This window comes from Aricia agestis, chromosome Z (genome assembly GCF_905147365.1).
Source record: "Aricia agestis chromosome Z, ilAriAges1.1, whole genome shotgun sequence".
Taxonomy (NCBI): Eukaryota; Metazoa; Arthropoda; class Insecta; order Lepidoptera; family Lycaenidae; genus Aricia; species Aricia agestis.
Genome location: NC_056428.1, coordinates 35,985,988 through 35,998,456, shown reverse-complemented (window position 1 = coordinate 35,998,456; position 12,469 = coordinate 35,985,988). Strand labels below are relative to the sequence as shown.

The 12,469-nt window shown below is 36.2% G+C and overlaps 1 protein-coding gene across 1 annotated transcript in view; it reads right to left on the bottom strand.

The window, feature by feature from the left end:
- LOC121738756 (PDF receptor-like) overlaps positions 1–11,914 on the bottom strand; it is a 42,010-nt gene extending 30,096 nt beyond the window's left edge. Inside the window, exons 1-3 of the mRNA XM_042130991.1 lie at positions 11,755–11,914; positions 10,750–10,796; positions 7,572–7,683 (exon numbers count right to left, since the gene is read on the bottom strand). Of these exons, the coding sequence (XP_041986925.1) occupies positions 7,572–7,683; positions 10,750–10,796; positions 11,755–11,914 (319 nt within the window). The remainder of the gene's footprint in view (positions 1–7,571; positions 7,684–10,749; positions 10,797–11,754) is intronic.
- Between the last annotated feature and the right edge of the window lie 555 nt (positions 11,915–12,469).

Below are 12,469 nucleotides of genomic sequence, written 5' to 3'. Positions count from 1 at the left end.
ACAAACTTCTTTTGATCGCGATTATTAAATCTAAGTTTACGTGACGTCACGCGATTATTTTACATGTTTTCATCATTTTAAAGCCTTTTCACGTTAATTTAACCACAAAATAGCAAGAAACAATACATAAACTAACAAACGCATGTGTCAAAACTGTCATCTTGACATTTCTTTTGTCTATGTTTTTCGTTCCGCCATGACAGGGCTTGAACGGGTTTTATGACGTTAAACTTCGGACTTTGGGCGTTCAAAAGATAAAACTCGGATTTGCTGTGAACGCGTTTAGTTTATGCTGGTGAAATGCATTTCGATGCTATAATCGCGTTTATACGTTTTGAACCGGTTCAGAGTGCTTTGAACGCGTTCCATTTCTTTGGTGAAATCGCCCCTTAGCCAACTGGTTTGTTTTTGTTTTGTCGGAGGGCTGCGCACCCCGAGCCCCCCTTTTATTTGACGGCGGTCGCCGGCTGCTGCCGCAGCACGCTCGCTGCGCTCGCTCGGCTCCCTCTGTGTTGTGGTCTAAGTTCTAAGCTAACCTAACCAACTTTTAGACTTTCTGGATTGTTTTTTTTTTTTTTTTTTTTTTTTTTTTTATTATAAAATTGGGGCCGTCTATAGACTGTTCGTCCATATCCTTTTTTTGTTATTTTATTATTTAGATTTTTCGCACCAAGGATAATTGAAATAATATTATGAATTTTAATTAATTGTGGTCCATCACGCCATGGACACTTTTTTTTTTTTTTTTTTTTTTTAATATGTGTATATTTAATAGAATAGAGTATAATATGTTATACATATAATAAATAAATATATACATTTATTGTTTTATAAATTGCATAATTATAATATTAATGTTTTGAACGGTGAGGTCCCAGTCGGTGTGGCGGCCACCTGGATTGTGTTTGTTTCCCGTAATTTCTCCTCGAATATTTGTTGAAATTTTAATTCACTCGTATGTGCCTCCACAATTTTTGTCTTTTCTTTCCGAAAAACAACCACAAACACCAACAAACACCTGCTAGTTGACGCCATATTGTAAATAAAACGCACCTAGCGCCGCAGCGGTGCGCGCTGAACTACTTCAATTAGACGGCGGCTTTTGAATCAGCTGTAGTGTTGAACGTTTTGAGCGACTAAAATATTCAATATAAAAGCTAGACGTGTGATTGAATGGCGGTGTTCAGTCAAAGGGCTAGCTGTTTGATTGAACGGCTGTTTAAACCAGTCGGCTGCGACATATACACAAACAAGCGAATAAAAACAAATACGGCCTTCAACACATGGACACAGTATAGCAATATGATATTGCTATACATGGACGTCAAATACCAAACTTTTTTTTGTTGTTTACTTGCCTATTATTTGACTCTTTTGAAGTCGTTCAATGTTTGTCAAAAACCGACAATGGCACGGTGTTATATTTGGTGTTGGTCATATATTTTGTCAAATAGGCAAATAAGGTCAATACTTTGTCAATGTTTGGTGATTGTTTGGCGAATACATCAAATACGCAAATACAAACAGTGCAGCCGTGTGAAGTGCCACGATTAAAATTTATAAATCTCTACATTTTATAATACGAAGTAAATATGTATAATGTCTAATTTTGAACGACTTCACTGAAGCAATATTTACGCGTAATTTTAAAATTGTGGTTTCGAACACTCAACACCGGTGTAATTGACCTTGGTCTGGCAAATAACCATAAAATTAATATCTAGGTATATCTTACATCTTTAAACGAGCAATTTATATATATATATATATATATATATATATGTATATATATATATATATATATATATAACTCTCTACAGGGAACACCTAGAACACCTACACACCCTAAATTATTATCACTTGTTTTTGTTACACCCTGTATATATATATATATATATATATTATATATATATATATATATATATATATATATATATATATATATATATATATATATATATATATATATATATATATATATATATATATATATATATATATATATATATATATATATCTATATATATATATATATAATATATATATATATATATATATATATCTATATATATATATATATATATATATATATATATATATATATATAATATATATATATATATATACAGGGTGTAACAAAAACAAGTGATAATAATTTAGGGTGTGTAGGTGTTCTAGGTGTTCCCTGTAGAGAGTTCACTGTGAAAGTAGCAGCGCTGAAAGACCAAAAATTTTTTTCACTTTTATGTATGGGGAAACTCGTGACGCTCGGGCCCTTGCCCATACAAAAGTGAAAAAAAAATTTGGTCTTTCAGCGCTGCTACTTTCACAGTGAAATCTCTACAGGGAACACGTACACACCCTAAAGTATTATCACTTGTTTTTGTTACACCCTGTATATATATACAGGTGTAACAAAAACAACAGCGCTGAAAGACCAAAATTTTTTTTCACTTTTGTATACTCAATGAGTGTTTGCTATACCGAGCTAAGCTCGGTCATTCAGTTACTTAATGCAAATAACTACCATAATATTAATTAATGTATTTTTTTGCCTTATAAATTGCCCTAAAAAATGCCTTATAAAATTATTCTTATAAAATTAAGGGAGCCAACGAAAACAAAGAACAATTTTTTTTCTTGATTACTAACAAGCAAATTTTTGTGAGTAGCTTCATTTTGATAAGACGAACATTTTTATTTGCGAAAAATGTTACTCTTAAATTATGTAACTATTAACCTATCAATATACAAAAAATCAGCTTGTTAGGGTTCCGTTTTAAGGTTCAGTAGTCAACCAAGTTTTGTTGATTACAAAACCCTATAACGGAACCCTAACGAGCTGATTTTTTGTATATTAATAGATTAATCTTCTAATATCTATAAAATTCTCGTGTCACAATGTTAGATAGCGTACTCCACCGAAACGGCTTTGTATTATACTAGCTGTTGCCCGCGACTTCGTCCGCGTGGACTTCAGTTTATAGTACTTTATAGCGCGCGATGTCAACAAAATATATATATATATATATATATATATATATATATATATATATATATATATATATATATATATATATATATATATATATATATATATATATATATATATATATATATATATATATATATACAGGGTGTAACAAAAACAAGTGATAATAATTTAGGGTGTGTAGGTGTTCTAGGTGTTCCCTGTAGAGAGTTCACTGTGAAAGTAGCAGCGCTGAAAGACCAAAAATTTTTTTCACTTTTATGTATGGGGAAACTCGTGACGCTCGGGCCCTTGCCCATACAAAAGTGAAAAAAAAATTTGGTCTTTCAGCGCTGCTACTTTCACAGTGAAATCTCTACAGGGAACACGTACACACCCTAAAGTATTATCACTTGTTTTTGTTACACCCTGTATATATATACAGGTGTAACAAAAACAACAGCGCTGAAAGACCAAAATTTTTTTTCACTTTTGTATACTCAATGAGTGTTTGCTATACCGAGCTAAGCTCGGTCATTCAGTTACTTAATGCAAATAACTACCATAATATTAATTAATGTATTTTTTTGCCTTATAAATTGCCCTAAAAAATGCCTTATAAAATTATTCTTATAAAATTAAGGGAGCCAACGAAAACAAAGAACAATTTTTTTTCTTGATTACTAACAAGCAAATTTTTGTGAGTAGCTTCATTTTGATAAGACGAACATTTTTATTTGCGAAAAATGTTACTCTTAAATTATGTAACTATTAACCTATCAATATACAAAAAATCAGCTTGTTAGGGTTCCGTTTTAAGGTTCAGTAGTCAACCAAGTTTTGTTGATTACAAAACCCTATAACGGAACCCTAACGAGCTGATTTTTTGTATATTAATAGATTAATCTTCTAATATCTATAAAATTCTCGTGTCACAATGTTAGATAGCGTACTCCACCGAAACGGCTTTGTATTATACTAGCTGTTGCCCGCGACTTCGTCCGCGTGGACTTCAGTTTATAGTACTTTATAGCGCGCGATGTCAACAAAATTGGTATCAAAAGCTTTTATAAAAAAACCTTGGTACCCCTTAAATCAATACAGATGTGCAGTGTGCACACAATAAGTATTTCATTTTTTTATATTAAACTTTATATTTTATGCCAAATTTTAAAGCTTATTTAGCCCTCCGATTACACAACTTTACCCATAAACTATTTATCATTGATAGATTTAAGGTTACGTCACTGCACAGATAAAGTACTGAGTTATTTAATACCGTAGAATAGATATAACAATCGAAAAAAATCGAAACTTAAATGTAAGATGATACCACGTCTTATAGGAAGACTTTTGAGCAAGCGTCAGCGCGATGTAGAAGACGCACGGCGCCATCTATTATGAATTGTTGGAACTAACTTAATTTGAACAAATTTACGCATTTTCACCCCCTTACAACCCTTTTTTCCAGTAAAAAAAGTAGCCTATGTCCTTTCTCAGGCTTTAGACTATCTGTATACAAAATTTCATTACCATCGGTTCGGTAGTTTTGGCGTTTGGCGTGAAAGCGAGACTGACAGACAGACAGACAGACAGAGATACTTTTGGCGTTTGGCGTGAAAGCGAGACTGACAGACAGACAGACAGATAAAGATACTTTCGCATTTATAATATTAGTATAGATTATGTGCACACTGCACAGCTGTTTTTGGGTATTTTGATTAATTAAGGGCCGCGCTACACCGGAATGGCAGCGGCGAGGCGAGCACTTTCAGCGCTGCCATTCCGGTGTAACGCGGCCCTAAGAGGGGTACCACTTACCAGGGTTTTAAAAAGTTTTTAAATTTGACACAAATTTTGTTGACACCGCGCGCTATAAACTAAAGTCCACGCGGACGAAGTCGCAGGCAACAGCTAGTTAGTTAATATTAACGTGTATAACAATCGAAAGAATCGAAAAATCTAGCTCAATATGGTACCACCTCTTATAGAAATACGTATGAGCAAGCAATAGCGCGATCTAGGGGACTCTTGGCGCCATCTGTTTTAAGTTTTTGGAACTAAGTTAATTTGACCAAATTTACGCATTTTCACCCCCTTACAACCCCTTTTTCCAGTTAAAAAGTAGCCTATGTCCTTTCTCAGGCTTTAGACTATCTGTGTACAAAATTTCATTACTATCGGTTCAGTAGTTTTGGCGTGAAAGCGAGACAGACAGACAGAGATACTTTCGCATTTATAATATTAGTATAGATAATATTCTAACGTATTAAAAACTATAAACAAAAACATACTAACTAATAAGTATGATTAGTTCTATGTTACAATAAAGTAAAAAATAAAACGCCATCTGTTGAATCGTATTAGAACTAAAATGTTCATTCCATCGATATATTTTTGGATTTTTATAATATTATACATAAAATATGTTTAAGATTTTTGAAATTTTATTTTAATACACATCCAAGACCCAGGAAAATTGAAAACTTTTTGTTCCGCCTGCGGGACTCGAACCCAGGACCCCCGGGATGAGCGCTGGCTACGCGCAATGCAAATTCATTTTCATCGAAATTTTCATGGATATAAGATATTTTCCCACATCAAAATGTAGCCTATGTCCTTTCTCAGACTCTAGAATAACTGTATACAAAATTTCATTGCAATCGGTTCAGTAGTTTTGGCGTGAAAGCAAGACAGACAGACAGACAGACAGACAGACAGACAGAGATACTTTCGCATTTATAATATTAGTATGGATTACTGATTTTAACCAAATTTTATATGCATATTCAGTGGGTCTGAGAATCTTTTATACCGTGTACCGTGAAGGGTACTTTTTATACCGTGTTATTATATTAATAAGTGCATTTGTTGAATAAATAATAATTATTACAACTCGAGATTGACGGCGATCATTGTTTGTGCGACGGGATGGACGTTGCCATGGTGACATAGGTACTTATTTAGTCACTTCAATAAAATAATACGAGCGAAATACTTTATATGGCAAAGAAACGTTTACCCGGACAGCTAGTAGTCAATGAAAAAGATTGAACAAACTTCGTAAACCAGTCATTAGTTACTCTACTGTATTATGAGTAGATATCTAGATCTAGATATTCTAAATATAGTATAATATATTATGTAAGTATTTCAATTTATTGACAGCCCCCGATACGCTTATTCCGGGAACCGATACAGAGCAGCTTAAAATTTAAAGGTCGACTATTTTAGCCAAATTAATAACGATAGTTAATATCGATGACGTCATTGTATAAACTACTATTGTCTATTATTACCTGTCAACAAAGTAGTGAAGTGTATAGATAAGACAAAATGCAATTTTTTGAGAGAGTTATCATCACTGTGCATTACCGTATTAGAGTCATGTCAGACCGCAACGCGACGCGTAGATGCATTTCTTAAAATAAAAAAATAAAAAAAATAAAAACATCTTTATTAAACATACAAGGACAGATCACAGCCAGAGCTTTTAACACAGAAGAATAACAACAAATTGACATGACAAATTAACATACTAACATACTACTTAAAAACTAATGGGTGTTCGGTTATGGCTGTGCAATGCACACACCCTGGCCTTAATTAGTGTTAGCAACAAACAATATGGAACGCGATACCAGAGTAGACAGAATGATAGAGTATGCCGACTTAGCACTGATGTTGAAATTTTTAAATTTGACGTATTATGACGAAAATCGTCGCTAGGGTTGTTAACTTGTTACCTACGAATTTAAAAATATGACATATTCGATGGACGTGTTCCTCTTAATGTCTGAATCCAATTTTGAAATCTTTATTTTAAATATTTAAAAATAAATTATATCAGCCAGCGCGAGGCACAATCCGTTCATAATCCTAGTGAGACCCGACGAATTTGACAGATATTGAAACCTGTCCGTTTCTTTGCAGTCGAACTACTGGTAGTTTTGTCTATTGTGGCGATCCGGCGATACTTATATCTATACTCAAGTGACATCAAGAGTTTTTGGACATTTCAAGGTGTACTTCGGAAATACCTAAAACGGGATAGCAATCGTCCCCAGGTAATTAACCAAATGGTCACCAGAAGACCATTTGATTACCTACCAGTTGATTAAGATTACGGTCCTTATGTATCGCCAAGTCTCATTTCGACAGTGGCGGTCTTGGCCCCGGGCAGAAGGACTATGCGAGAGCTTGGGCGGAAGGTCTTTGCGAGGCCCTTTGTCCTACGAATAAATACTTTGCGAGGCCCCTGCAAGAGCGAGGCCCCGGGCGATTGCCCTGTTTGCCACCCCCTAGGGCTAACATTGTATTAAGTTTTCAAGAGTCTACAGTATGCCAAGTGTATTTACAGAAGCGATCTGGCGCGACCCACCATAAAATAGTCCAGAGTCCGACCCCATCCCAGAAGTTAGGTTTCAAAGACTTCACTGTCCACCGCAGGCACCGAGAATGCCCTTGCCCCTTGACGTCTTTTTCCGGACTTTTCTGTTAATATAATTTGTATGAAACGTTCTGACTGACCTCGTGTTTTCGACAATAGATTCTAATTTAGGAAGACATTAATCAGATGGGTAATAAATAATGCACTCACTGTCGCTTAACGAGTAATTGGCGTATCTGCTGAGGCACTCTTGTTCCGTCGATATCTCTTGCAGGGATTCTGTGAACACTTCCGACATGTTCAATGCCATTTTGTAGAATATCTGAAATGAACATAAAAGTCAATTAATTAAAAAAAATTGATGCATTTTAAAGAGGCCTGCGGTGCCCTTTTTTATCCGCCGCCCTGGGTGGTGACATAGCGTCGCCCCTAGGGAGGGGTCACTACGCCGCTACTGATTTAAGGAACATACCCTGAATCTTGATGTTCTTACGTGTTCTTAGGCTGGCCTCGCACAGCCGGAATTTCATAATCGGAAATTCATATAATATTAATTCATTAATATTATATGAATTAATAAATTAATTCATATAATATTAATGCTAATAATTTACTATTAAATTCTAACAAAACGAAATGTTTAAAGTTCAGTTTGCCAAATGTTAGACAAGTACAAACCAATGTATTATTAAATGATGAGAAAATGAAATTAGTGGACACCACTGTTTTCCTAGGTATAACTTTAGACAGTAAATTACAGTGGGGTCCGCATATTGCAAATCTGGCGGATAGGCTCAGTTCTGCAGCATATGCTGTTAAAAAAATCAGAGAAATAACTGATGTAGAAACAGCGCGACTTGTTTACTTTAGTTACTTCCACAGCATTATGTCATATGGAATCCTTCTATGGGGAAATGCAGCGGACATTAATTCAATATTCGTGCTGCAGAAGCGAGCCATACGTTCTATTTATAAGATGTCATCGTGTGAATCCTTAAGAGAAAAGTTTAAGGAAATAAATATTCTGACCGTCGCATCTCAATATGTCTTGGATAACGTACTGTATGTAAGAAAGAACTTAAATAATTTCAAAAAGAAAAGCGACAATCATTGTTTTAACACTAGGAATAAGAACAAATTAGAAATACCAGTGATCAGACTTAGCAAAGTCAGCAAATCTTTTTAAGGCCAGTGTATACGCCTGTACAATAGAATCCCAGAAAACGTTCAAAATCTCTCTATCAATAAATTTAAAAATGTAGTAAAAGAACGTTTGTGTACTAAAGCTTATTATAAAATCAATGATTTCGTCGACGACAACACACCTTGGGAATAGGATGGTTCTTACAGGCTGCTAGAATATTTTTTTATAATTCCTATTGTAAATAGCTCTTAGTGATAATATTGTTATATAACACAGTCAAATTAACTAGACGCATGGTCATGACGTCATTACGAAGCTTGCATATACATTCCAGTGGTGCGTCAGGTTAATGTGACCGTGTTGTACTGTATATGTTTTAAATTGTAATTTTCCATCTTTTTAGTAAAAGATGGCCCCGTGCGAGTTTCTTACGCCGGTTCTTCTCGCCGGGTTGGTTCCCGAACCGGTGGTAGGCATCGTAGTATCGACGTTCGGTAAAGTTTTTGTAAAAAAATTACTCCGAATAAAAATATTTTTGATTTTGATTTTGATTCAGAAAGGCCGGAATACCATACAATATCAGTAAGCTCCACACACATTCTGATTATGAATTTCATAGATCGATCTGTAAGAAATAAAAATATGAATTTCCGATTATGAAATTCCGGCTGTGTGACGCCAGCCTTACGTGTCATTTATTGGCTTATTAAATACGGGGCTTGGGGGCCATGGTAGTATACACATTACACACCACAGGACTCAAATATTTTTTTGCTACAAAAATATTGACCACCTAAAATGTTATTCTTCAAACGTCAATGACTCTAAAGAACTCTTGAGTAGATAATTATGATCTATCGGTTCGGTTTGACGTAATGCGACCAAACTACGTTCAGATCTGGTTCAGAGTACTTCTTTAGTACTCTATGCGTGGTAGAGATAACATTCCCCTCTCCCTATGTCATAATATATTATGCCACTGTCGCGTTAAATTGAAGCACTCCAAAACAAAAAAATTGAGTTTTTATGAATTTAACATTTCTCATTTAATTTAATTTTAATTCCAACTATATGAGCGCTTACAGACGAACGGCACGTGTCGGTGGCACGCGTCGGCGGCAGTCGACGGCAGCCGTCGACAGTTTATCACGCTTGCAGTTGTGACTTGTGACTTAACGCGTAAAGGTAAGCGTCCACATGTCGGTATCGTACGCAACAGACGTCTCGCTTCAAACGGATATTTTTTTACAGTACGTCGACTGTATCGGCAGCGTACGATTTACCTACTAGCCAGTATGTTTATCTTAAAATTAGTCCAAACAAAGTTCCTTAGTCGAAATCTCAGCTTTCGACTTTTCCATCCACACCTCCCTTTTGAGCTTTCATTTACTAGGCTAGTCGGTAATCCGTACGCTGCCAATTCGGCGGATATACTGTGAAAAAAATAATCCGTTTGATGCAAGACGTTCGCTGCTTACGATACCGACCTGTGGACGCTTACCTTAGGGTGCTAACATCACAACTGGGGGCCTAACACCACCTCTACCACAATAGACATAAGGACTCTGTCTACTCTGCCTCTACTAAGCGACACCGTTTGACAGATAAGCATTTATTACTTTAACGTCAAGCTAGCGATCTTAAAAAAGTTGATATTTCACAGCGGATTTAACAATGCTTTGCATTTTTTACTGATTTTAGTAAAATTATGTTTAAAAAGTGATTACGGTAATGTTATTGTAATCTTACAACAAAGGTCATGGTAGGCCCCCTGCATGCGTCATAAACTGTCAACGGCTGCCGTCAGCTGCCGTCGGCTGCCGCGTCTGCCGCCGACACGTGCCGCCGACTGCCGCCGACACGTGCCGCCGACTGCCGCCGACACGTGCCGCCGACTACCGTTCGTCTGTAAGGCCCACTTGCGCCAGACTGGGTTAACACGCTTAACTCTGAGTTAAATTACACTTCGAATTTAAATTCACATCATGTCACGTCACCACCAAGAGTAAGGTTAACCTCGAGTTAATTTTTAAATTTTTAACCCACCGATGTCGGAGGGTTAAATCAACTAACTCTGGGTTAGTAATATCAAGACTGAGATTTTTCGGTTATGACTTATGCAGTTTGTTGTGTTCAGTAATAGGTACCGGCTTTATTTTGTGTTTGACCATGATAAATGATCAGTGGTTGTTATCTGATGATTATGAAGAAATTATCGAATACATTAGTTCGGACTCATATTACAGAAGGATTGTCGAACGGACCGATCCGAATTCCATTGAAGATTTCGCCTAGAAAAAGAAACTGTTCTCTTTTTATTAAATAAAATTGAAAATAATTGCAACATACAAATGAGGATAAAAAGTAAGTCCCTACCAAAGTTTAATAATAATAAATATTGGATTAGTGCGTCTTTAGTGAACTCCTTCATAAATAGGTAGACATTGGACACAAGTGTTTCTTCCCAATTTTTATAATTTTTATAAAAATTGGGAAGAGTTAAAAATTAAAAACGTTAACACTGAGTTATTAAGCCCCGGGTTATTTATTTAACTCAAAGTTTTGGCACAAGTGGGCCTAAGAGCGCTAAATTCCATTATTTAGAGTATAGGATTTTCATCGTAGATGGAGTTTTAACCCGTATCGCTATCTCCATTCTCCAATCAACTCACCACTTCTTGATCCTAATGAGTGTTCCTAACAAACTTTTTAGAAAATATTTTATAAAGTGTTTTTTTTATCTACCAAACTACGAGTAATTAAGGTTTATTTTGGTAAAGCTTGGTTTGGTCTTGACCATTTTAGGGTTCCGTACCCAAAGGGTAAAAACGGGACCCTATTACTAAGACTTCGTTGTCTGTCCGTCTGTCCGTCTGTATGTCTCCAGGCTCTAACTCGAGACCGGTAATAGCTAGAGAGTTGAAATTTTCACAGATCTGTTGCCGCTATAACAACAATTAATACTATAAACAAAATAAAATTAATATTTAATGGGAGCTCCCATAATAAACGTGATTTTATGGACTTTTTGCTCTATATCAATAAAAGCAACAAGTAGTTACTTGAAGTTTTCATACAATCCTTAGTTGTATGTGTACTTTAATATGCAATATTAATATTAAATAAAAAATTAAATGAGGCTCCCATACAAAAAAACACAAATTTTGCCCTAATTTTGCTCTATAATGGTACGGAACCCTACGTGCGTGAGTCCGACTCGCACTTGGCCGATCATTCAATTCGTTCTACAGTGTTCCCAACGTCGCGGTTTCCCCCCTTTTGGGGGCTTCCCGTGCCGCCGCTGCCACCGCTCGACTCCCGCCTCGCTGCCCTCTGATTTCTTGAAATCAGAGGGCAGCGGGGCGGGAGCCTTGCTGAGGCCTTTTGAGGGCGATATCGTATGTTGCATACTCGATGAAACCTTAGTATTGAAGTATATCGCTTACACACGTTTTCCGTGTTTGATTTCCGAAATCGTTGTCCGTTTTCAGAAATTCTAATGCATGGATTATAGAAGCCTAGTCCAAATGTAATTAATTTAAAATTTTGACAGAAGCCTCATACATTATCTGTCAAATTTTTCATTTCAGTTCTGTTCCTTCGGCTTGACCTTTCGGAGATAACCTACCTTACCCAACAGTGCACACATGCTTACTACTTACGTCATTTGGTCCCTGAGTGAGTTGCGGACGCGGGAACGATCGCCCCGCGCGAAGCGGCGGGGGCGGGGCGATGGCAGGCGCAGCACTCGCCGCGCGATTTCGTCAGTACGCTTTCTTTACCGTGACATACGCACGTGCTACTGTATTGTGAATACATAATAATTTAATAACGTTGATGTAACGTTCGCAAATTTGGTTACTCAATTAGTGAACTTACTGCGGCAGGTGCTGGCTGTCATTGCGGTAAGTGGCTTTTTTTAAAGTTTTTATTTGGTTTCTGTTTGAGTGTTTTAGATTCGTGC